At 44.5% G+C, this 25,471-nt stretch overlaps 1 protein-coding gene across 1 annotated transcript in view; it reads left to right on the top strand.

Moving 5' to 3' along the window:
- The window catches only part of BAIAP2L1 (BAR/IMD domain containing adaptor protein 2 like 1), a 558,841-nt gene that overhangs the window by 305,948 nt on the left and 227,422 nt on the right, over positions 1 to 25,471 (top strand). The window contains exon 8 of the mRNA XM_078665168.1: positions 546 to 713. Within this exon, the coding sequence (XP_078521294.1) occupies positions 546 to 713 (168 nt within the window). The remainder of the gene's footprint in view (positions 1 to 545; positions 714 to 25,471) is intronic.

Genomic DNA, 25,471 nt, shown 5'->3' with positions numbered 1-25,471 from the left:
GCCTCTGAGGAGTACATTCTGGTGGGTGCTGTTGCCTGATTGGCTGCAGTTTGGTCTATACAAAATGACTAGGATAGTCATGAGTGTGGAAGTGTTGTACTCTGTAGTTTAGGGCTACTTTACTTCCTGGTTTGTTATTACCAAGGTTTTGTTTTTTCTATAGGCATATTATTGCTTTTTTATGTACCGTGGGACTCCCACTCCGAAGACGGGAAATGATTCAGGCATGTGAATCTATGAAAGACACCAATACTGGAGAACCACAGATTACAGGTAAGTAACTATTGTTCATTGTGCTAAGTCAAATATTGTTATGTTACTCTCTGTAGCCATTTGAAATGTTTGAGAGTTCAGATTTGCTTTAGGTCATGTTAAAAGGGCACGCTAGTAGCAATGAAACTTCTATAAAATAGCACAAAGTATGCAGTTAAATTCAGCTACTCATATGTCAATAATAGACCTTTGTCTTTTTTCTTTCAACGTCTGTGTGACAAGTTTGACATTTTTGATATGGTTTAAACATTATGCAATAAAATGTTTTTCAGGCTGCAGAATTGCTTAATGACAAGTTGTCACAGTGGCAGGACACATGTAGTGATGCTACAAAAGTGCCAGACACAGTTGTTGGTATGGTACATGAATTGAAGACTCCAAGTACTACTCCAATTTCGGGAACTCCACAGCCCTCTCCCATTGTGGGAAGAAACAAGCTGGTATTTACTGCTTTACTATTGTATATGTGTTGTTCTTCTGTGGATTGAAGTTCACATTTAATATTAATCTCAAAGTAGTTATAATGGATTAAAACGGAAGTGTAGTTGGTACTACGGTTTGCCCCCGCATTTATCTGTAGCTCTCACTTCAAGTGTTTGAAAATTAAGATGCTGGTTGATGCTGTTTTTATTAGATGTTCTAGGGATAAGTAACAAACCACTGAAACTGCCACTGCTGTTGCCAAATTGTGCCATAGTACCCATAATTCCAACTGTCCTGTATTTGTGTAATCTTGTTTGTGGAAAACTGACTGCCTATCTATTTTGTTGCTTACAAAGCCTCCTAGTACATTGAATTGCTCCTCGTGTCGTATTTCACCACTGTGTTTTTATTGCAATATCAGGTCCTCTCCTTACCACCAACAATAACCAGAGCCACTCAGTTCGTTTTATTACCCAGGAAAAAATTAGATAACATTGCGTGCAACAGTTTTTCCTCAGGATGTCGTCTTTTAAGAAATATTTCCTATGCCAACTGCCCTCCATATATGGCCTTTTTTGCAGACTTACATTATTATTCAGGCAGGATGTCTTTTCATTACAATGAGGTTTAAATAATACCAATATAGTTATGTTTGAATACAAATGTATTTCAGAGATTAATAAAATTAAGTAGGTTTCTAATCCATCTGAGCAACACAATTACATTTAGGCTGGATCAGTCCTCAATCTCCCATTTCCCCGTTTGCAACTGTTGGTTGCCAGGGATCTTGGAATAGCTGGATTGCCTCCATGAATACAGACAAAAACACTCCTCTCAGACAGTTAGCTTGATAGATATGATACACTGAAGGCCAGTTTCTGAGTCGTATGTCCTCATCCAAAGGAAATAAAAGTCAGTCGCATTCTCAGCCATCATGTAGCGAAGCATGATTTTTGCTCTGTTTCAATTTTTGTGTTTATTTTCAAACATTAGTTTAACACAACATCAGAATACATTTGTGAGATAGATTAAGCAGGTTCTTCTAGTTCCCCACGACCCACCTGCATGCAGGATCCTAACAGTGGCATTATTTTTGGATTTTGAAATTAGACTATATCTAACGTTTAAACACCAAACTAACTGAACCACTAATATCTTGTGCCAGTGTCATACACTGCTTATGACCTAATCTGTTATATCACTTATGACATTTTCTTAATGTAAGTCAAAAGCTTATTACCATAACTAACTATATTGTTACTATAACCTTTGTTTTATTTCCCAGTGGATTTCAGTGGTGTTTTGATTTTATTTCAAGTTGGGTTTACATCGAGCTACACGCGGGCACCCAACCACATGCCTGCTGCCAGGCCCTGCATCCGACCCGACGCAGGGAACTGATCCTCGCTACACTTAGCCGTTAACAGCAGGGGCTGCAGGGCCTGGTGTGTGTGATATATATATGTGTGTGTGTGTGTGTATGTTTGTGTAAATATATGTGTATGTGTGTGTGTATATATGTGTATGTGTGTGTGTATATGTATGTTTGTATATATATATATGTGTGTGTGTGTGTGTACATATATATGTGTGTGTATATATATGCTTATGTGTGTGTATATATATGCTTATGTGTGTGTATATAGGTGTGTGTATGTGTGTGTGTATATATATATATATATATATATATATATATGTGTGTGTGTGTATAGGTGTGTATATGTATGTATGTGTGTGTATATATATATATATATGTGTATGTGCGTGTATATGTGTGTGTGTGTGTATATGTATATATATATATTACCTACTGCGGTCGCCAGTAGGTATATATAGTTAGGACCTAGTTTCCATAGGAAATCCGCAACATTCTATTGGGAATAACTTTGGTGCTGGTTGTTGAATCTTCGCGAATTTCTCAAAGAAGATGGCCCGTTCCGCTCTGCTTCTTCCCTGAAGGTCTCCGGTAGATTAGTCAAGCAGGGGCCGAGAAAAAAGGGGGGTCCCAAAACGTGTTTTCCCCATGTTAATTTCCATAGGACGATTAGACACGGCTACAGCCCGAACGGCTGAACGGAATTACACCAAATTTGGCAAAATGGTAGAACCTGATTCGCAGATCGCTCTTTTGTTTAAATGGTGTAAATCCCTCCAGTAGTTGTTGAGAAAATCGAATTTGAAAAAATGTATATATCTATAAGCGCGCACCGTGCGAGTACGCCGCGATTTTTCGAAAAAATAAAAACAATTTTGGGGGGCCTTGGGGGTCCTTGTGGGACCCCCTGAGCAGGCCTAGAGGGTCAGGGTGCTTCTACCCTGCCCCTTTTTGAGTTCCACACGTTTGTTTTTCTGCTTTCCTGTGCCTCAGTCTACCGAGGCACAAGATGGCTGCCAACAATTTCTGTTTTGGAGTGTTGACAGACAGTGGCAGCCAATCAGCATGCCTTCCCGAGAAAGCTGCATGCTCATTGGCTGTCAACACTTGTGTTGGCATCCATCTTGTGCTTGGTAGACCGAGGCACAAGAAAGCAGAAAAACAAACGTGTAGAACACAAAAAGGGGGCAGGGTAGACATACCCTGACCCCCTAGGCCAGCCCAGGTGGTCCCATAAGGACCCCCAAGGCCCCAATTTTGTTTTTTTAAAACCCGGTCTGTTTTTTTTTTTTTTATTACCCCCGGGGGGACTAAATCGCGGGGGCATAGTGATAAAGAAGTGTGGGGGGTCCCCAATCCCCCCCCACACTGCCCTGGGGACCGCCGGGGCAAAGCAACGCAGCCCCCTAGCGCATACTGGAGGCTCCTGGTGGGCTAGTTGGCCCCCAGGGACCCCCAGTATGCAAGGGGAATTAGTTCCCCCTCTGCAAACGCGCAAGGGGGCTGCGTTGCAGAGTGGTGTAAAAAGGGGCATAGCCTCATCACACCTCTCTGCAATGCAGCCCCCTGGCGCATACTGGAGGTTCCAGGTGGGCTAGTTGGCCCCCAGGGACCCCCAGTATGCAAGGGGAATTAGTTCCCCCCTCTGCAAAAGCGCCAGGGGGCTGCGTTGCAGAGAGGTGTGAAAACATTTTTTTTCAATTTATATTAAAAATATGTAATGTAATTTAAAAAATAGAATATCTAAAAATAAATAATGTAAAATAATGTAGTAAATCAGTATAACAAATATAACAATTAATGCATTTAAAAATTATCATTTACAAAACCATTGAAATTCACTGAAAAAACCATCGGTTTCACCCACGTTATAGTTAGGAATTACCATTTAAAAAACCTTCGAAATTCACTGAAAAAACCATAGGTTTCAGCCACGTTATAGTTAGGAATTAGCATTTAAAAAACCTTGCAAATTCACTGAAAAAACCATAGGTTTCACACACGTTATAGTTAGGAATTAGCATTTTAAAAACCTTTGAAATTCACTGAAAAAACCATAGGTTTCACACCAGTTATAGTTAGCTGGTCATTTTACTCATACAAAACCTTTGAAATTCCCCCGTTATAGTTAGTTCAGCTAACTACAACTCGCGCGCCCGCAATGCACTGCTGATGACGTCACATATTACATCACTCATGACATGGTCAGTGACATCAGTCATGACATCACTGATGACATCTCAAATCACATCACTGATGACATCATCCTTGTGAAAGAGTGGCAGACCTCCTCTCACTCTAATACACACATTCAGAAATAGAAACAAACATTTTCAAGAAAATGGAGATACCAATACCAGTTACAACAACCTATTCCAACATCTACTTCCACATCCACTCATTCACCAACAGTTCTATATAGTCACTCATACATGTACTCAATCATCATATGTACTCATACACCTATACATCCTGTTACACACCGATACTCATCCATAGAGTTACTTACACACATACTAACACATGCAAATAAACTATCAAACATCCATTTACTTGCATATACAGCTATAGACACAAACATACACATACTGACTCTCTTAAATGATCACTTATAGAAACACATACTTAGTTATACAGGAACTTATGAATTTATATATCTATAAGCGCGCACCGTACGTGCACGGGTCCGCGTACCGTGCGCGCTCATGCGCGTACCTTTGCGTGCGCGAGCTGCATGCTGATTGGCTGCCACTGTCTGTCAACACTCCAAAACAGAAATTGTTGGCAGCCATCTTGTGCCTCGGTAGACTGAGGCACAGGAAAGCAGAAAAACAAACGTGTAGAACTCAAAAAGGGGGCAGGGAAGAAGGACCCTGACCCCCTAGGCCTGCTCAGGGGGTCCCACAAGGACCCCCAAGGCCCAAAAATGTATTTATTTTTAAAAAAAAATTTCAATCGCAGTGTACGCGCACCATACGCGTACCTCGCATAGGTGCGCGCACCCCGTAAATAAAAAAAATTGGGGGGTCCTTGTGGGACCCCCTTCGCAGGCCTAGGGGGTCAGGGTGCTTCTACCCTCCCCCTTTGCGTGTTTTCCACCTTTGTTTCACTGCTTTCTTGTGCCTTGGTTCTACCGAGGCACAAGATGGCTGCCAACACTTCCGGGTTTGGAGTGTTGACAGACAGTGGCAGTCAATCAGCATGCCTTCCAGAAAAAGATGCATGCTCATTGGCTGTCAACACTTCTAACCAGGAAGTGTTGGCATCCATCTTGTGCTAGTGTTGACAGACAGTGGCAGCCAATCAGCATGCCTTCCCAAGAAAGCTGCATGCTCATTTGCTGTCAACACTACTAACCAGGAAGTGTTGGCATCCATCTTGTGCTCGGTAGACCGAGGCACAAGAAAGCAGAAAAACAAACGTGTAGAACACAAAAAGGGGGCAGGGTAGACACACCCTGACCCCCTAGGCCTGCCCAGGTGGTCCAACAAGGACAAAGAAGTGCCCCGAATTTTTTTTTTTTTAAACCCGGTCTGTTTTTTTGAAAATTACCCCCGGGGGGGACCAAATCACGGGGGCATAGTGATAAAGAAGTGTGGGGGATCCCCAATCCCCCCCCCACACTGCCCCGGGGACCTCCGCCCCCCGTGGCAAAGCAACGCAGCCCCTTGGTGCATACTGGAGGCTCCTGGTGGGCTAGTTGGCCCCCAGGGACCTCCAGTATGCAAGGGGAATTAGTTCCCCCTCTGCAAACACGCCCGGGGGCTGCATTGCAGAGAGGTGTAAAAAAGGGTGTGGCCTCATTACACCTCTCTGCAATGCAGCCCCCTGGCGCATACTGGAGGTTTCAGGTGGACTAGTTGGCCCCCAGGGACCCCTAGTATGCAAGGGAACTTAATCCCCCAATTTAGAACACTCTACAGGGTGAGTTTGCACAGTTTAAGTTGGGAAATTAATTCCTGTTCAATCCAGAGGTCCCCTAGAGGGAACTATTCCAACAGGTATCTCCAGTAAGCGCCATGGAGCTGCGCTGCAGAGTGTTGTAAAAAGGGGGCGTGCCCTCTGAACACCTGCCTGCAAAAATGTAGTAAATCAGTATAAAAAAAATAACAATTAATACATTTAAAAATTGTCATTTAAAAAACCTTCGAAATTCAGTGAAAAAACCATAGGTTTCAGGCCTGATATAGTTAGGAATTGGCATTTAAAAAAACATTGAAATTCACTGAAAAAACCATATGTTTCAGGCCTTATATAGTTAGGAATTCGCATTTAGAAAAACCTTGCAAATTCACTGAAAAAACCAAAGGTTTCAGGCCTTATATAGTTAGGAATTAGCATTTAAAAAACCTTTGAAATTCACTGAAAAAAACATAGGTTTCAGGCCTTATATAGTTAGGAATTAGCATTTAAAAAACCTTTGAAATTCACTCAAAAACTATAAGTTTTAGGGGTGTTATAGTTAGCTGGACATTTCACTCATACAAAACCATTGAAATTGCTCCTATATAGTTAGTTGTACTAACTATATTTCGCGCACCCGCAATCCACTGCTGATTATGTCACATATTACATCATTCATGACATGGTCAGTGACATCACTGTTGACATCTCAAATGACATCACTGATGACATCACTGATGACATCATCCAGTGAATGTGGTTTGCTTCGTTATTTAAATATGCATTATATATATAGCAATTTGCATTGAAGAATGAGTGGATATATATACGCCGGGGGAAAGCTGGGCTGCGTGGGATCTCCCGGGTAGGGAAAAAGGAGAAGCAGGCCGAGTGATGGCCGCCCGGGGCTCCCATGAGCTGTGAAGAGCCCCGGGCCGCCAAGAGACGACTCGCCGAATGCTGCGGGGCTCCCATTACCAGGAGGGAGCCGCGGAAAAGGAGTTGACCCGGAGCCTTGCGGCTCCACACTGAGTCCCTGTCCCGAGATGGGGGACCGGGTGAAGATGGGCGCCAGCCAGCAGCGGGGGGGGGGGCGCGAGGCACATTGCCGGTGCCTGATCCCACCGCCAGAGTCATCCCATTGCCGCCGGAGGATCCCCCGCCAGCCGCAGCAGCCCGGTGAGTGAAACGGGCAGGGGGGGCTCTTTGGGAGCTCAGGTTGGTGCCTGAGAAGGGCACCGCGTCAGGGGAGCATTTAGGGCGGCCCCGGATGATAGTGAGCTGCCCCCACGTTGCATTTATGATTCCCCAGAGCCAGATGGCTCCGCCGATCCGTAGCCTTTGTCCCAGAGCCCCCATGGGCCCCACAGTGATTGGGGCATTCTTTGTTCAGAGCCCCCGGGGCTCCAACGTGTTGGGGCATTGTTTTTGTTTAGAGCCTACGTGGCTCTCACGTGATTTGGGGCACAGCTGTGTCCAGAGCCAAGATGGCTCCAGCCTGTGCCGCAGTATTGATTCAGAGCCTAGATGGCTCCAACCTGTGCCACCATATGTTTGTTCTAGAGCCTGGAGGGCTCCCAAGGTTTGGCGCAGTTTTGTCCAAAGGGCTAGTGAGAGCCCTGTCGCAGTTTGCTTCACAGCTGCCCAGCAAGTAGTGGGCACCTGCACCGTTTAGGTTTTTTTCTTTCTAGGGACATGTCTTGGACTCAGGAGTGAGTCGCACTCCTTCATCCCTACCTTGGCCTTCCCCAGATGCGCAGCACTTAGTGCCAGGTGCAGCGTTTAGGCCCCTTGTTATTGTCCCCCAGCTGCCCAGCAAGTAGTGGTCAGCTGCAATGGGCTTGTGCAGATAGAGCACCCCTGACTGGCGCTGCATTGGCGTTCCTGCGCTTTATGTTTAGTGGCAGAAGAGAGAAAATTACAGGGCGGGACGCCAGTAGATAGGGAGTTTCTTCCTGGGTCCAGTGTCCAATCCCCGTTCCTGTCACCAGAGGTGTGGATAGAGGAGGGAGGGGAGGAGAAATGGCTAGCCCAGGAGGGTGGTTATCCCGGAGTGTAGTATGTGTGTCTGGATTCCCCAGTAAGGGTAAGATCCAGTGGTGGCAGCTAAAAAAAAAAAAATATATATATATATACACACACATATACGTCCAGTGCATGTGTTTCCCGTTCCAGGAGTAATGGTACCTGTGTCACGTGGTAGTCAGGTTGAGAAATCAGGGGCGGTAAAAACTGTCTTACCAGCCTGGAGGGGGAGTGTGTGGATGAGTGGTGTGTTACACTGTAGGAGTTGGTGTGAGTTTTTTTTTTTTAAATAAGCTTACACGGGAGGTGAACCTCCAGTGGGGTGTGGTAGGTCCTGCAGAGGCCCTGGAGGAGTAGGTGTGAGCTGGTTGCTTGACAATAGGCTTGCACTGGAGGTGTACCTCTGGCGTGCTCGAGGTCCAGCAGAGGCACTGGACAAGAAGGTGGGCTTCTGGCGGTGTGCTAGAGGTCTTGCAGAGGCATTGGGGAGTGATTCCAACAAGAAAGGCTTGTGTATCTTCTAGTCCTGATGGGAGGAAGAGGTTCATGTGTAGCCCAGCTAGGTCCCAGTAGAATGGGGAGGGTTGAAGGGGCCCATGTCCTGTCTCTGAAGGAGGAGGAGTGGGAGGGACTGCGTGTCTCCATGAGCGCCGAAACCCTGTTTCAGGGCCTGGAGGGTTCCCTAAGGGAGCACCAGGTCGGGGTCCTAGGCTGTACTGGCAGGTCATTTGAGGAGGATCTTCCTGTGTCTAGAGGATGGAGAGTTTCTGTAACCAGAACTCCGGCGGTCCTAGTATTGGGCAGTACCGCTTCTGAGTGGAGGGTGCATAGGGCCTGGTTAAGGGCAGAGTGGGGGAAAAAAGCCCCAGTGGAAAAGCCAGTGGGTCAGGGGCCAGCCAGAAGGGCTGGGCCATCCGTGAGTGACCATGGTGACGCCACTTCTGTTCTGAGGCCGGCAGACTTTCGCCGACGCATTTGTGATGTGTCACCCTCAAGGGGGGGGGGCATGCGTGCTCCCCGTGAAGTCCTGGTTTGCCGGGCCTTCCCCGAGGAGGGGAAGACCAGGTTCGGGTTGTAGCCTGACCTGGAAGGCAGGGCATCTGTAACCAGTGTCTGGCCGGGTTGCCTTCTAGGGTACCCCTGTGAACACAGGTTGGGCTCATCTTAAGTGAAGAGACCCTGTGTTGCCCAGAAGGGGTGGTGCAGGCCTCGCCGGGATCCTTAGGGTCCCTGGCTGACTAGGGTAGTACTGCCCTGAGAGTAGGGAGGGCCCATCTTAAAGGAAAGGGACCCTGCTCTACAGCGGGAGGGTGCAGAACTCTGGAAGGGGGTGCAGAGGGAGGGAGTCCTCGCCTCTGACCCCGGTGCATCCGGTGAATGTAGATCCCAGGCGGTAGACTAGTTGATGGAGAGAGGTCCTGATCTGGTAGGAGAGTTGTTTTCTGGTGGGTGCTTCCCTGGGAGGGTGCAGGACCCCAGAAGTAGAGATAGGGTAGGGCATTCTTGCCCGTGACCTCTGGACAGCCTGAGGGTGCGGACCCTAGATTGAAGAATCAGTGTTAGTTGTAGCTACACTGAGAGGGAGAGTGGAGAATGGCTATTGTGTGCCAGGGGTTACTGCCCCCCACTCTGTGACTTGGTCAGGACCTGTGACATCTGGATGGCCTAGGGCCTGGTCCTGCCCGTGGACAACTAGAGAGTACCAGTGGGGTATCCTAGTTGGGCCAGAGAGTTATTGTTTGGAGGAAACAATGTGGGTTCAGAATGGCGTAGAATGGGAGGGTGTCCCTATCGTGCGGGCCCGCGTCCGTGTTCTATTGCCCAAAGCCCAAGCAGGGAAGCCCATCAAGGGAGTGCTTGGTCTACCCTGCGTTTTGGCTGGAAGGGGGTTGTGTTGGACCTGGCCCTTTTGGCATGTTGCCTAGCCTGTTTCTGTAACCTGGTGTTGGTGATTTTAGGTCTCTGCGCACTTTTTCACTGTAGCCCAATGTAAAGTGCGTGCGCTCTCTGAGTGGGTGTGTGAGATTGACCTGCCCTCCCATAGGAATGCATGGGGAATATGTTTGACCATGGTAGTTCCTGATGTGTGGGAAGTGCAGGGTCGAGTTTGGTGTGTGCGAACTCGTGAGATTGAATGCTGCGCGATGATGTGTGCGGCTTTAATATGTCTAGTGTGGAAGTACCACTTCTAGAAGTTGGTGTGCCAGTGCAGTGAATGTGCTGGCTTGTGATTGGCTGGAGCTGGCTGGTGTGCCTGGCTCCTGGAGTCAGGATGGGTCTGCCCCGGTGGTGAATGGGGAGATCTGCATGTTGATGGCAGGGAGGGGCTGCACCTGGGACCTGAATAGGGCTGGGCTTTCCCTCCACAATGCTGGCTCCACCCCCTGTGGTGTGGCTGATGTCCCGACCCCCCCTGTGAATAGGCAGAGGGGCTGAGCAAAACAAAGTGCTCAGGAACCAGTTGCATCTGGTTCGCCCCTTGCCTGCACCTTTGGAAACAAAGGGAAATGGTGTATAAAAAGAAGCTGTGACCTCATTTAAAATGTTCTTGTTTTTCCTGACTAGAATCTACCAGGGGCGTGCTGCTGCTGGGGCCCATGGCATGCTGATTGGCTGTCAACTGTCTGTCAACACTCCAAACCAGGAAGTGTTGGCAGCCATCTTGTGCCTCGGTAGAACTGAGGCACGAGAAAGCAGTGAAACAAACGTGCAAAACACGCAAAACCTTTGAAATTCCCCCGTTATAGTTAGTTCAGCTAACTATAACTCACGCACCCGCAATGCACTGCTGATGATGTCACATATACATCACTCATGACATGGTCAGTGACATCACTCATGACATCACTAATGATATCTCAAATGACATCACTGATGACATCAGTGATTACATCATCCTTGTGAAAGAGTGGCAGACCTCGCAGCGTAATATAACCTTTGATACACACATTGAAAAATAGAAACTAAAAATTTCAAAACAACGGAGATACCAATACCAGTTACAACAACCTATTCAGTAATTCCAAAATCTACATACACATCCACTCATTCACCAACAGTTCTATATAGTCACTCATACATGTACTCACTCATCATATGTACTCATACACCTATACATCCTGTTACAAACCGACACTCATCCATAGAGTTACTCCCACACATACTCACACATGCAAATAAACTATAAAACATCCATTTACTTGCATATACAGCTATACACACACCACTACTCGTACTGCTTCAGAAACGTACACATACTTACTCTCTTAAACAATCACTTATAGAAACACATGCTTATTTATACAGGAACTCTTCCAATCTCTCACTCTCACATATACTCACTTATATACATCAATACTCACATATACTAGTTTAAAACATATGTAGTTACTCATAAAGATATGATTGACATAGTCATTCACTCACTAACACACCCATACACACACTCATCCACCCATACAGTCCTGCACACATGCTGTCTTCAAAACACATACAAACAGTGAGTCACTCATTCGTGCATCTGTGTGCTAAGTAATACCCCCCACCAAACCATACACTCATTCTGATACTAAAAAAAACAACTAATAACCCATATACACACTCGTGTAGCTACTCACCAACCCATGCAGCCATCTATACACAAAGTGAGACACTGATACAGATATTTAAATATTTAAACATTACTCCAGTATTGGAACTTTCATAGATTCACATGCCTGTATTATTCCCCGTCGTCGAGACGGGAGTCTCCGGTACATAAAAAAGCAATGTATAGTCATAAAGCAAACTGAAAAGAAGGCCTAGGCCCATTTTCCTTTTGCAACCCATAGCCTTTGTTATATTAAAAAGGCCCAAACTTTTCTCTGAACCAATCAGCTGTCCTCACCCTCTAGAACACTCCTGAGAGAACCTCTTGCCCCTCAGATTTTCTACCGCACGTTGTGCTAGGGAGTCTCCTTTGAGCTCTGCTCAAACTCTTCAGTTTTCTGCTGTATCTGACTAGAATTTGGGGTTCCCCTTTTTCTACATTGCTTTTTTGGAAACTACTATTGATCTTCTACCATGGCTGACCAGGAGAAGAAAGGTTTATTTAGAGCTTGTGCCACCTGCTCTAAGAAAAGATTATATACAGAGGACCCTCATAAGGACTGTATATATTGTTTATACCTGGACCATCAGGCAAAGGATTGTAAAATCTGTCGCACTTTCTCCAATAAGACCTTGAAAGAACGGGAAGGAAGGCTTCTACTCTGGCTCCAGAAGGTAAAAGCCAGGAAAGAAATCCTCTCAAGCGACAGTGAGGAAGAGTCTTCAACATCCAAGAGATCTCAGAAAAGAAGCAGATCTCCACAGGCTCATGCCTCAGGTGAGAGGCCTGAAAAAAACCCTAAAAAGACCACTCCAGGGTCTTCGGGTCGCAGTCCCTCAAAATCTCCTTTAGGAAAGTCTAAGGAGAAGAAGGGTCATGCTTCTGAGGAGAAACATGCTAAGAAACCTGCTACAGAGCCGTCTAAATCTCCTCAAACGGTAAGGATTACCATTAAAAAATAATTTTCTACACCTTCTGAGGTAAAGAAATATAAGCCGTAAGGTAAAATCGGCATCGCCGTCAGTACTTTCCCCGTCGACGACGAGCCCTTCGTCGATGACAGTGGTGATGACGAGAGGGCATCAACAATGGGACAACTACGACGACGGTGACGACCACGTTGACGATAGCGTCGACGATTATGATTTCGTCAACGGCGACGACGATCTCGTCGACGAGGGAAAAAACTCCAGAAAAGCGTTTTTCAGCTTGGAAAAGGACAATAACACCAGAAGTGACTTCTCCAAGTAAAGTTTTACCATTGGTACCTTCTCATCTGCTAGAAGAGGAAGATTCGGAGGAAGAGGATGAGGATGGTCCTTTTGGGTATGCAAGTAGCCCATCCCAACTAAAGGTGAAATACCAAGATGTGGATTCACAGGATGAGTATGAGGATTTTCAGGGTCATCCTCAAGAGCGTCACAATCAAGAACAAGGGGAAGAGATGACAAGTGTGCCCTCTTCTTTATTAAGAGATCTACAATCCATGCTAGAGGATTATAGGAGGAGATATCCTACACCTCAAACGTCTAAAGACATTCCGGATGTAACACTTAGGCTGCGCTCTGTCCCAGGTACACCAGTACGTAGGCAAGAGATCTTGCCAGAGCCTCTGCCCAAGTCTCCACCTCCAAGACCTCAGAGAGATCCAGACACGACTGATGAGGAACATGAGGATGGCGAGATTAGAGATCCTAGCAAGGAGTGGGATGACTACCTCATTCCTTCACCGTCATCTCCTTCACCTAAACCTGTTGATTCCCCACCTGAAGATATTGGGGGTTTTCATAACTTAATGGAAAGAGCCACTAAAAGATTCTCTCTTACCATGATAGTGGATAAAACCGAATGTTTCTTATATGACTTTAAAGACAGCCTTCGGAAATCGGTGAGACCTTTACCGATTGTAACTCACATTTGGGAGGAAGGTTTGAAGGTGATGGAATTGCCAGCGACAGTTACACCAGTGCTGGTAAGACTGGATAAAAAGTATAAAGCGCCGGCGGACGCACCTGCTTGCCTTTTTGTGTCACCCGAAACCGGACTCCGTGATCACACAAGCAGCGCAACAGAAATCAAGGAATCAGTCAGCTCCAATTACAGCGCCCCCGGATAGGGAAGGAAGAAGGCTGGACAACGCGGGGAAGAGATTCTCCTCTAGGTCAGCATTATTGGTGAGAGCTGCGAATGCGCTTGCTATCCTAGGAAGGTACAACAGGCAGATGTTGTGTGACCTGTCACCTTTTTTGGATCACGTTCCGGATGCAGAGAAGCAGGAGGCCATAAAAATTCTTCAAGAAGGAGAAAGGACTTCATCAGAAATCCTAGATTGAGCTATGGATATAGCAACTACAGCTTTCAGGTCTCTCGGAGGAGCGGCGGTGTTGCGCAGACAGTAATGGTTAAGGGCTACAGCATTCAGGCCGGAAGTCCAAAATAACATTTTGGATCTGCCCTTCAATGGCGAAGAATTGTTCTGCAAACACGTGGATGACGCGTTGCAGAGTATCAAGTAGGATACTGATACTGCTAAAGCCTTAGGAACTCTGCAGTACAGAAAAGTTCCTTTTCGTGGCTCTAGAGGTAGAGGCCAAGCTTCATACAGAGGAGGTTATCCGCAAGGAAGGTACTCTTCCTATACCTCCACTTCTCAACCCTACCGTCAGCAGTATTCGCAGCGACAATCAGGAGGATATTCCAAATCTACTCCTAGAGGTAGAGGAGGTCGCCAGGGCAAAGACAACGCCCGACGACAATGACAGGTTACTGATACCAGACACACCGGAAACTCGGACATATGTTCCCCTGGGTGGAAAGATTACCCGTTTTCTTCAAAATTGGCAGGAAATAACCACGGACCGATGGGTCCTCAACATTATTCAATTCGGCCATTCTCTAGAATTTCTCCAAACACCCCCTTGTACGCCACCGATGCATCACAGAATAGATCATTTACATCAAATCCGGAAGCAGATGCGGACAATGCTCCGAAAGGGAGCAATAGAATCGGTTCCAAACTCCCAAAAAGGAGAGGGATTCTACTCCCGTTTTTTTCTGATCAAGAAAAATATCTTACAGTGGCGTCCAATTCTGGATCTCAGATCCCTAAATACCTATCTCAAAAGACAATCTTTTCGTATGATCTCTCTTCAGGACATCCTTCTACTTTTAAACCCGGGGAATCATATGACCGCTTTAGACTTGCAGGACGCATACTTTCACGTCCCGATTCATCCTGCACACAGGAAATACCTTCGATTTTTGGTAGCCAAAGAGCATTACCAATTCAGAGTCTTACCTTTTGATCTCAAATCAGCCCCAAGAGTATTCACAAAATGCCTGGCTCCAGTGACGGCTTTTCTAAGGAGACAGAAACATCAGGTATTTCCTTACCTAGACGACTGGTTAGTCAAGGCACCAACGGCAGCACTCGCCAGAAGGTCAACGAGGGCGTGCATGGATTTGTTCAAACAACTAGGATTGACTCTAAATGTGAAGAAGTCATCCCTTCATCCAAGAAAACAGATCACTTTTCTAGGAGCAATCTTGGATACGGAGGGAAACATGGCGTCCCCTTCCGAAGAAAGACAAAAGAAGATAGTGTCTCACTTCTAAAAGTTTCTGAAAAGAAAGTATCTTTCAGTACGCAGATACAAATCATTACTTGGGATAATGTCATCTTGCATCCCCCTCATGCCTCATTGCAGATTACGAATGCGGCCATTACAGGAACAGCTCGACCTCCAATGGCGTCAAGCTCAGGGATCATTCGACGATGTAGTGGAAGTAACCCTGGACATGCTGCAAGCAGCGGAGTGGTGGACACATCGGCAAAATGTCTCTCAAGGACTTACATTCCTCACCAACTCAGCCCCATTAGTGGTGACAACGGACGCATCCCTAGAAGGATGGGGAGCATTTCTGCAGGACCTTCAGGTCAGCGGTCGATGGAAGTTACAGGAGCGGCAACTACCCATAAACTTGCTGGAACTCAGGGCGGTACGCCTCGCGCTACTGGCTTTTCTACCACAAATCAGGAATTCATCAGTGTTGATAAGAACAGACAACACAACTGCGATGCACTACCTGAACAAGCAGGGAGGCACAAGATCTCTTTCCTTTTCAAAGGAAGTGCAGAGCATATGGGAATGGGGTTTACAACAAGGAATATCACTATCGGCAGAACACCTGCCAGGGGAAAAAATACCACAGCGGATACTCTCAGCAGGCTCAAAACTTCCTGCCACGAGTGGGAGTTGGACCAGGGAGTCCTGGACAGCATTTTTCGGACATGGGGAAAACCAACTGTTGACCTCTTCGCCACAAAGGAGAACAAAAAATGCCGGTACTTCGCAAGCTGGCTTCCCCAAAGGGAATCTTGGGGGAATGTGTTTTCAATGGCATGGTCTGACGTCTTTGCCTACGCTTTTCCCCCAATTCCCCTCCTTCCAAGAGTGTTGAGAAAAGCGAAGAAAGAACAGTGCAGACTGATTCTAATAGCTCCGTGGTGGCCGAGACAACACTGGTTTGTGGAGCTCCTGCTGCTTTCGGAAACGGAGCCAATTCGCCTCCAGCCGATTCCCTCGCTTCTCACAATGTCCCAGGGACAAGTGCTCCATCCGGACCCGAAATCCTTGCAGTTAGCAGCCTTTCTCCTGAAGACTGTGAGTTCCAACATCTGAATATCTCACAGGAGTGCAGAAACATCCTCTCAAAGGCAAGAGCGGACAGCACAAACAAAACCTATAGATTGAAGTGGAAGAGGTTTTGTCTTTGGTGTCAAAGAAATGGAACCCATCCTCTGACAGCGGCACCTCAAGAGATTATACCATACATCTTACAACTAGCCAAATCGGGATTAGCTCATGCTTCTCTAAGGTTGCATTTGGCGGCTATATCTAGATACAGGAGATCTGCATCAGGGCAGTCCTTGTGGTCAGCAAGAATCATAAAACAGTTTATGAAGGGATTGTTCAGAGTTTTCCCTCCAGTAAAAACACCACCGCCGAGGTGGAATCTCAACGTGGTATTGTCTCAATTAATTAAACAACCCTTCGAACCTATTCACGGAGCGAACCTTACATTTTTATCTTGGAAGGTGGCGCTTCTTCTTGCCCTCACTTCAGCCAGGAGGGTAGGAGAACTTCAGGCTCTCACAATTCGAGATCCTTTTTTACAGTTCAAAGAAGACACAATGGTTCTGAGGACTAATCCGAAATGTATTCCTAAAGTTCCGACTGACTTTCATTTGAATGAGCCATTGGTGTTAAAACGTTTCTTTCCTCAACCTTCTACAGCAGCAGAAAGAACTTTGCATTCATTAGACGTCCAAAGATGTCTCAAGTTTTATCTCAAAGAAACAAAGAACTTTCGGATATCTCCTCAACTCTTTGTTGCTTTCAGTGCACCAAGAAAAGGTTTCCCTTTATCAAAACGTGGGATTGCCAGATGGATTTCCAGTGCTATTACTTACTGTCATCAAGCTGCGGGAAAACCTCTGCACACAAGGGTTCGTGCATATTCGACAAGAGCTGTGGCCACATCCACAGCCTTATTTGCATGAGTGCCTATACAGGACATCTGCAGAGCAGCGACCTGGTCATCCACGCACTCATTTACCAGGCACTACTGCTTGGAAGCAGCTGCAGAAACAGAACCAGCGGTGGGAGATGCGGTGCTGAGAAACATCATCCATTAACGGTGAGCTTTCTTTACATCCCTCCGTCCTTCTACCTTGTGCACAAAGTCACATTTATGATATTGTACTGAGATTTGTACTGTACAAGTTGTATTGCATACTGGTTGGAATGTAAGAAGCAAATGTGCTTTGTGATATAACTGCTCACTATTCTAATACAGGCATGTGAATCTATGAAAGTTCCAATACTGGAGTAAGAAAACAAGTTACTTACCTGTAACTGTAGTTCTCCAGTATTGGAAGCTTTCATAGATTCACATGCACCCACCCTCCTCCCCTGAGAAGCTCACCTCGGATTTAGCATGGCAAGTGTTTATTATGCACAAGTGCGCGAAAATCTGAGGGGCAAGAGGTTCTCTCAGGAGTGTTCTAGAGGGTGAGGACAGCTGATTGGTTCAGAGAAAAGTTTGGGCCTTTTTTATATAACAAAGACTATGGGTTGCAAAAGGAAAATGGGCCTAGGCCTTCTTTTCAGTTTGCTTTATGACTATACATTGCTTTTTTATGTACCGGAGACTCCTGTCTCGACAGGCATGTAAATCTATGAAAGCTTCCAATACTGGAGAACTACAGTTACAGGTAAGTAACTTGTTTTCTTACTTGCTAATACATGTATTCAGTAAGATACACTTAATAAGTCAGTTATACAATCAATTAAAAAAAAAAAACATCCATTTAGACACTTATTTAACCGTTTGTTCTTCCATCGACGTTTAGGTATACATATATAAAAAAATATTTATTTTTCAGAAAGACGCACATTCACTGGATAATGTCATCAGTGATGTAATTTGAGATATCATCAGTGATGCCATGAGTGATGTCACTGACCATGTCATGAGTGATGTAATATGTGACGTCATCAGCAGTGCATTGCGGGCGCGTGAGTTATAGTTAGCTGAACTAACTATAACGGGGGAATTTCAAAGGTTTTGTTTGAGTGAAATGTCCAGCTAACTATAACGTGTGAAACCTATGACTTTTTCAGTGAATATAGATATATATATATATATATATATATATATATATATATATATATATATATATATATATATATATATATATATATATATATATATATATATATATATATATATATATATATATATATATATATACACACATCACTTCAAATAAGGAAGCTGGGCACCATAGGGAGCACATATCATGGTGACTCCTAATGATGAGGATTCGTGAGATAAACTATGGCAGGCAATGCAACACCGGTTTTTAACTCGCCCAGCGAAGCTAATGTTATTAAAGAAGAGCATGTGCAAGATAAAACAAGCATTGGCATAGCCAATAGGTCTTGCCTTTGGGACCTTATAAGTGTTTAGCCATGCAACAGTTGATGTTGTTGCACCAAGGATATTGTGCTGGATATAAGGTCACAAAGGCGAGACCTATTGGCTTTGCAAGTGCTTGTTTTTTCCCCACCTCCAGCCAGGCCGAAGTTAAGGAACCATCAGACCTCCTTTTGTTTGAATATCTTGACTGGAGGGAGCTGGAACCTCACACAAATGTAAATGCCACAGAGAGAAACAAAGGCACACAGCTTGCTTTCTCTTCACAGGTACTTAAGAGATGCATGCTTTTGCCTTTGGTCTGTCCCAGTATATAGGTGTAGAGACTGCAAGACTATCAGCTGAAGGAGATTCTCCGCCTACAGGCTGCTAGTGCAGAAAAAGAAACCGGTTCTGAGCAATCCACTATTGGCCTGGCCACAGCCTCTAAAGGCTCCTTGCAAGCACAAAGTCAGAGCAACTTTTCTGCGTCTATTCGGGTCTCCATTTTAGCTGACAAGATTGCAAACAGTGTTCTGAATGGAGCAACTGGTCCTGAGTGTGAAGCAACCAAGGGAAAAGACGTAAGTACAGCTAAAGAAACAAACAGAACCTCCAGCAGGGCCTTGACGACCAACAAAAAGCCTGTCTTAAATGTTGCCACCAATACAAAACTGTTGTTGGGAAATTCAGAAACCCGAAAAGCCAAGCCAGTGTTTCGAGTGAATAAAGGACTTGACCACTGAGGATACCCCGGCCTCTTCGGTCAAGCACACCCATGTGGAGCTGGAGAAGACCTCGGAGGTTAAGGACCTCCCTGACATTGCAGGTGAAAGCACAAATCCTGCCAAAGTTTGAACAGTGGATATTTATTTGACCAAAGCTGTGGAGTCCTCTGATCCACCTGACCCCCTCACCCCGAAAGAAAGCGCTGGTGACGCCGATCTGGTGATGGGGAGGAGATCTAGCGGTAGGAAGTCTGGCAAGAAGAGGAAATCTTTCAGGTTCAACGCGAGCCAGAACGATGATCATCCCCCGTGGGAGTCCACCTCGGTGGAAGAAGCGGTCAACGAAGGCCTCCCTCCTCCCGAGGAGCAGAAAGAAGCAGCTGCGGCTCCAGAGAGCAGCGCAAAATATCCTCAGCAGCTGTCTGAGCCCAGCAAGCTGAATCCCAAGGCAGAGGCTAATCAGAAAGTGTCGCCTAGAGGTGATTCAGTCAAAAGCAAACAGCAGCCCCCACTGCCCGCCTCTCCCACAAAGAGGAAGGCAGCCCGGGAGAGCCAGCCTACCTCTCCGGTGCCAGCATTCCCCACAGCCCGCAAAAGTCAGCCCAGGGATCCTGCGCTGAGGAACCCCCAGACCCCACCTGCAGAGGGCTGTCGGCCTGCGGGGCCCATCTCCACAACAAAAGGTGCCGCTGCCACACCCCAGGGACCCGCCTCCGGCAGTGACTCACCCAAGACTCCCCCTGCGGACCTTGCAGAGCGGGGCAGCGGCGACAGTCAGTCCGGTGGAGTTGCGCAAATTACAGTGGGAAAACAGCATCAGTTATATAGTGCATACTACCCGATGCTAGCTTGAGTGGTTTATGGTGTGTATTGGCCCTCAAGGTGGAAAACTTAATGTTTTTGACAGGTAACCATCACAGTGATGATGATTAATTTTATTCATGTTCTTTTTTTTAAATATATTTTTTATTGATTTTATATCAGCAAGCAGTTATACAAAAGAAGAGAAGAAAGAAATACGTCACACTTTACAAGGATCCAAGTGAACAGTCATTATATACAATAACATAAAAAAAGAGAGAAAAAAAAAAGACAAAAGAAAACAAATAGCATTAAGGGCTCATGAAATAGTCAATCAATAATCAGAAGATAAAATAAAATCCATTTTGAAATAGTAGCCCAAACGTTTCGACCAAGTATTTTTCTTTTTACCCCCTTCAATTTATAGACTGCGATCTCCAATTGATATATAGATAATAATCTCAGTTGCCAGTTATTAAAAACTGGTGGATCAGAGTCTACCCATCGAGAGGTGATACAAGATCGATATATTGACATACAGATAAATAAAAATCCTTCCTCTGCTGCTGTCCTAATTCCAATTTGATTTGTCTGAAGTCCAAAAATGACCAGTTCTGCAGACATTTGTACATGTATCCCAAACTAGTATTTAAAAAAAATTGGACACCCGTAATAAATTGAAATAGTCTAGGACAATTAAAAAACATGTGAATAGAGTCAGCAGCAGTATAACCACACCGGTTACATCCATCACCATTTCTCGATTTCCATTTTGCCAGTTTTGCTGGGGTGTAATATAGATCAAAAATGGACATAAAATGTTTGCTTTTTAGTGAGCCATTAAATAATATTTTAATTGACAGTTCAATTGCTCTGGACATATCTATTTTATCTATTTCCAATTTTCTTTGCCATTTGTTTTCAAATAAACATAAGTCATCTTGGAGTCTGTTTATCATCGTCTGATACACTAAACCGATTTTCTTTTCCCTTCTGCTAACTTCAAGTACGTCAATTTTGCTCATCAGAGGGTGGTCTAGGAGCCCCTTAGAATCCAAAAAACTTCGTATTTGAAGAAATTTGAGAAAAATCCATTCTCGAAAGATTACATTTATGCTGTAAATTAGAAAAAGAAGCAACCGGACCCCCTGATAGAGATCTCCTAACGTACGGACTCCTGCAGAATGACATCTTGACATTACTTGGTCCCTACAAATCTCGGGTAAAAACCGACTATTCGCTAAGGGCGTATAATAACTCAAAGCGAGACAGACCAAATCTTTTTTTTAATTGCTTCCATATTTGAAAGGCAGTTATAATTTTTAATTTGTTTTTTTTGTAGTAGCTAGGCTCAATTATTCTTACTAGGCATTGCCTAGCCTCCTTCCCTAATAGCATTTCGTAAATTGAAGGGCTAACCGCTTCTCCCAGCCTGACATCTTGAAAGATTAAACCCATATATCTCAGTAGAATAGCCCAATAATACAAACGAAAATTCAGAACCCCCCAGCCACCTTTAAGTCTTGGAAGAGTGCACCATTTCAAAGCTCTTCTAGATCTGTGGTAGCCCCAAAGAAACATGGAGGACATTCTATCTATCTTGCAAAAAAAAGCGGATGAAAACAACAAAGGTATCGTAGGAAACAAATATAAACATTTCGGGAAAATTAGCATTTTTAGTATATTAGTGCGGCCATGTAATGAAAAATGTAAATTATTCAACCTCTCCAAAGTTCTATTAGCTGAATTTAGTACAGGATCTACGTTAAGCCGTACTATATCGTCTATTTTTACAGATATTACAATGCCAAGATAGAGAGCGTCTGAAGCAAAAACTAAATCATTAGGACGACCCTCTTCCGAATAGATCAACTGAGTTTTTGAAGCGTTAAATTTATATCCCGAGTACCCACCAAACTCCTACGCCAGTTCAATTATTTTAGGTAAAGCTCGCTTAATATCTGAGGTGGTAATGGAAATATCGTCTGCGTACGCAAACACCTTATAATCAGTCTGGTGTATCCTAACCGGAACAATTCCAGCTTCTTTTTCTAATTTATTTAGATAAGGTTCAATGTACAGCGCAAATAACAAGAGGGAACAAGGACAACCTTGCCTCGTCCCCCTTGTTATTGTGAAATTATCAGAAGCGTCACCTGCTATTCGGATTGCTGCCTTAGGATGACTATATAATGCCTGTATTGCGTTGATGTATTCTTTGGAAGATCCCTTCCAAACCAGTATTGACCACAAAAACCTCCAGGAGACCCTGTTGAATGCTTTTTCAGCATCCAACAGGGCCACCGCGGCCGGTGATCCTGTGGCTTGGGCCCAGTCCAAAAGTCCAATGATCCTCTTCACGTCATCTGTTGTGTCCCTGTTTAAAATAAATCTGTGCTGTCTTATTGAAACCAAGGCTGGCATGAAGTCATTTAGCCGGTTAGCCAACATTTTGGAAAAAATCTTACTGTCCGCAGTAATAAGAGAAATGGGTCTATATGACCCTAACTCAGTATCCACCTACTCTTTTTAAAAAAAAATAACTATAGTGGCCAGAGACCATGATTCAGGGGGATAGCCCAAACAAGCTTGATGGAACACTTTAAGCATCTCAAATGTTAGCAGTCTACCAAAGGTACGATAAAATTCAAGGGGTATGTTGTCTGGTCCCATTGCCTTCCCAGAAGCCAAACCTAAAATGGCTATTTCAATTTCTTCCCATGAGATAGGGGTAGCTAGTATGGTTTTCTGTACTTCCATGAGTCCTACACTGTCAAGAGTTTCAAAATACTTTGAAGCATTCCTTTCTACATCCATACCATCACTAGATTCATTATATAATAATTGATATAAATCACAGAATGCTTTTAATACCTCCGTTTTCGATCCCTGCATAATACCGTTCAAATCGCAAATTTTTAAAATATCATTAGATGCTGCCTTCTGCATTAATCTTTGAGGTAGCACTCTCCCTGTATGCTTGCTGAGTTCATAGCACTGCGTCTTATATTGCCTGTGCTTAAGTGCAATCTGGTCAGCTATATGAGAATAAACTGTGCTCCGTTTAAGAGTCAGATCTAATTGGGCTTCATCAATACCCCTACCTAATTTGAATATTTTCGGCTAGCTTTATCTCTGCCTTCATTACCATGTCGGATTCCTCCCTAAACTTACTCTGTCTGGCTTTCTGTTGAAACATCGAGTAGCTAAGGGTTTTCCCCCTAACTATGGATTTAAAGGTGTCCCAGACAATTTGAACAGAGGCAGTGTCATTATTACAATTAAAGAACTCCTTGATAATTTTAGTCATATTTTGGAGATAATCGTCTTCCAATAGTAAGTTCCTTTGGAATGACCAATTAGTTTTGCTGCCCCTAGTTTTAGACGACAATTGTATTTCGAGTATTAGTGGGTTATGATCTGATATTAGTTTTGGGAGAATTTCAATGTTGGCTTTTTCTATAAAGTATTGAGAGATAACAAAATAATCCAAACAAACAATTTTTTGATGTGGGGCAGAGAAAAAGCTATATCCAGGTTTGTTTGAACGCAAAGTATTCCAAACATCAATAAGCCCATTTCCTAGAATTAATTCACGGAGAGCTCTATAAGTCCGGTATTTTCTACCCAAATACTTCCCACTTTGCCTGATTTCAAACCCAGCATTAATATGAATATTTAAATCCCCACAAAGGATTATCGGTTGATTCCATGAAGCCAGTTCTAAATTAATAAAGTTCATTAATTCACAGTCCTCTATATTCGGGCCATACAGTGAGCAGATAGTAAACCTGTTTTCATCAATCTTAAGCTCTGCCAATTCCCATCTCCCCCATTTGTCTGCCAAAGTTTTGACACATACCCCTAAACCACGTTTCATAAAAATGGCAACCCCCTTTTTAATCCCTGCCTGCTTTGAGCATACTAACAAATCTAAGCCTACATTTTTTAACCAGTCCCTCTTTTCCCAAGCGATATGCGTCTCCTGTAAACACAGAATGTCTATTTGTAGTAACTCAATCATTTTACACAAAATTCCCTTTTTCTTAGTCATTAAGGCCATTAATATTCAGCGTGCAAACCTTCAATTTCCTATCCATTTCTGTGTCATATATAAAATGAGCATAACTTGTCTGTTTTGATTCATGCCAAGAAAAAAAGAGCTTCACCCTTAAAGCTAACTTACAAAAAATCTGACCGAATTTCCATTCAATGATAACTGCTGTTGACTTACACCCTCCCCACCACCAACACCCCACCATCACCACCCTCCCACCCCTCCTCCTGAACCCCCAGAGATGGGCGTGTTCAATAAAAGATGTTTATTTATTGATCAGTCTCTTTTTCTCATACAAGAGAAATGAATCGCTACAGTAGCAATACTTAAGGTTAAGTAAAGTGCATACAGTAAAAGCAGGATAATAAAATAATACTGTAAAAGCATTGATATGGTTTCTTAGCCATATGATACTTTAAAATGGATAAAAGATATATATACATATATACATTGACGAATCGTACTCAACTGGTGCTTCTAACTACGCCTACCCCGGTGTACCTGACCTAGGCCTAATACGTGGGAGGGAGTAAGTAAGTAGCAGTTTAAGTTAAGTTTGTTTTGCCAAGAATCTGACTCAAGAATTCTCTGTAAAGGGTTAGTCAGTTCAGTACCTGGGATTTAGAAGGCAGGAGGGCTGGTATCTCTCTCTCAGGACTCGGTTTCCCAGTTACCCGCGAAGGTAAGCCGGGAACGCCGGAGGCTGGATTTCTCGGCAGGAGAAAAGACAGCGTCTCTCTCAGCGCGTCAAAAGGGAGGGGCAGCGTCCGTGGGCTTCCTGCATCAGCTGGGCTCTCCGGCAAGTAGCGCTGCTCCAAGCTCATCACCACCGTGTCGTTGCTTAGGGCAGCGTTGGTATATTTATACCTGGAAGGTGCTGTGTTTGACGTAAGGATGGACATAATACGTCAGTAAGGATGTCATAAGAACTGGTCGTTCTTGCATTCTTTACAGGAGTTCTCGAACGAAATCAAAACAATAGCTACGGGGGATTTCCCAGGTCTGCTGGAGGTTTGGTTTGTTTTGAGAACTCGGTGTGCTTTCTAGGGGGCTGGAGGAATAGGGCTTGCTTAATGTGACAGCATGCGCTATGACTTAATCTGAAAACGGGATTCTGTGCCGTTGTATGGATTTTAGTGAATTATTAACCGGACAAAGGTCAGAAATAGGAGTATCGATATAGGTACCTAGATAAACACACTACACCCACTCCACGCTTTTATGTCCATATTTACTAACTAATCAATAGTAAACATAACTAATAGTGCATGTGTATACCGAACCGCCCCAAAATACATTTTTGTTTTTGCATTTTG

This window comes from Lissotriton helveticus, chromosome 10 (assembly GCF_964261635.1).
Source record: "Lissotriton helveticus chromosome 10, aLisHel1.1, whole genome shotgun sequence".
In the NCBI taxonomy this organism is placed as follows: domain Eukaryota; kingdom Metazoa; phylum Chordata; class Amphibia; order Caudata; family Salamandridae; genus Lissotriton; species Lissotriton helveticus.
Note: the sequence above shows the minus strand (reverse complement) of the source record. Positions and strands in the feature narration are given on the sequence as shown.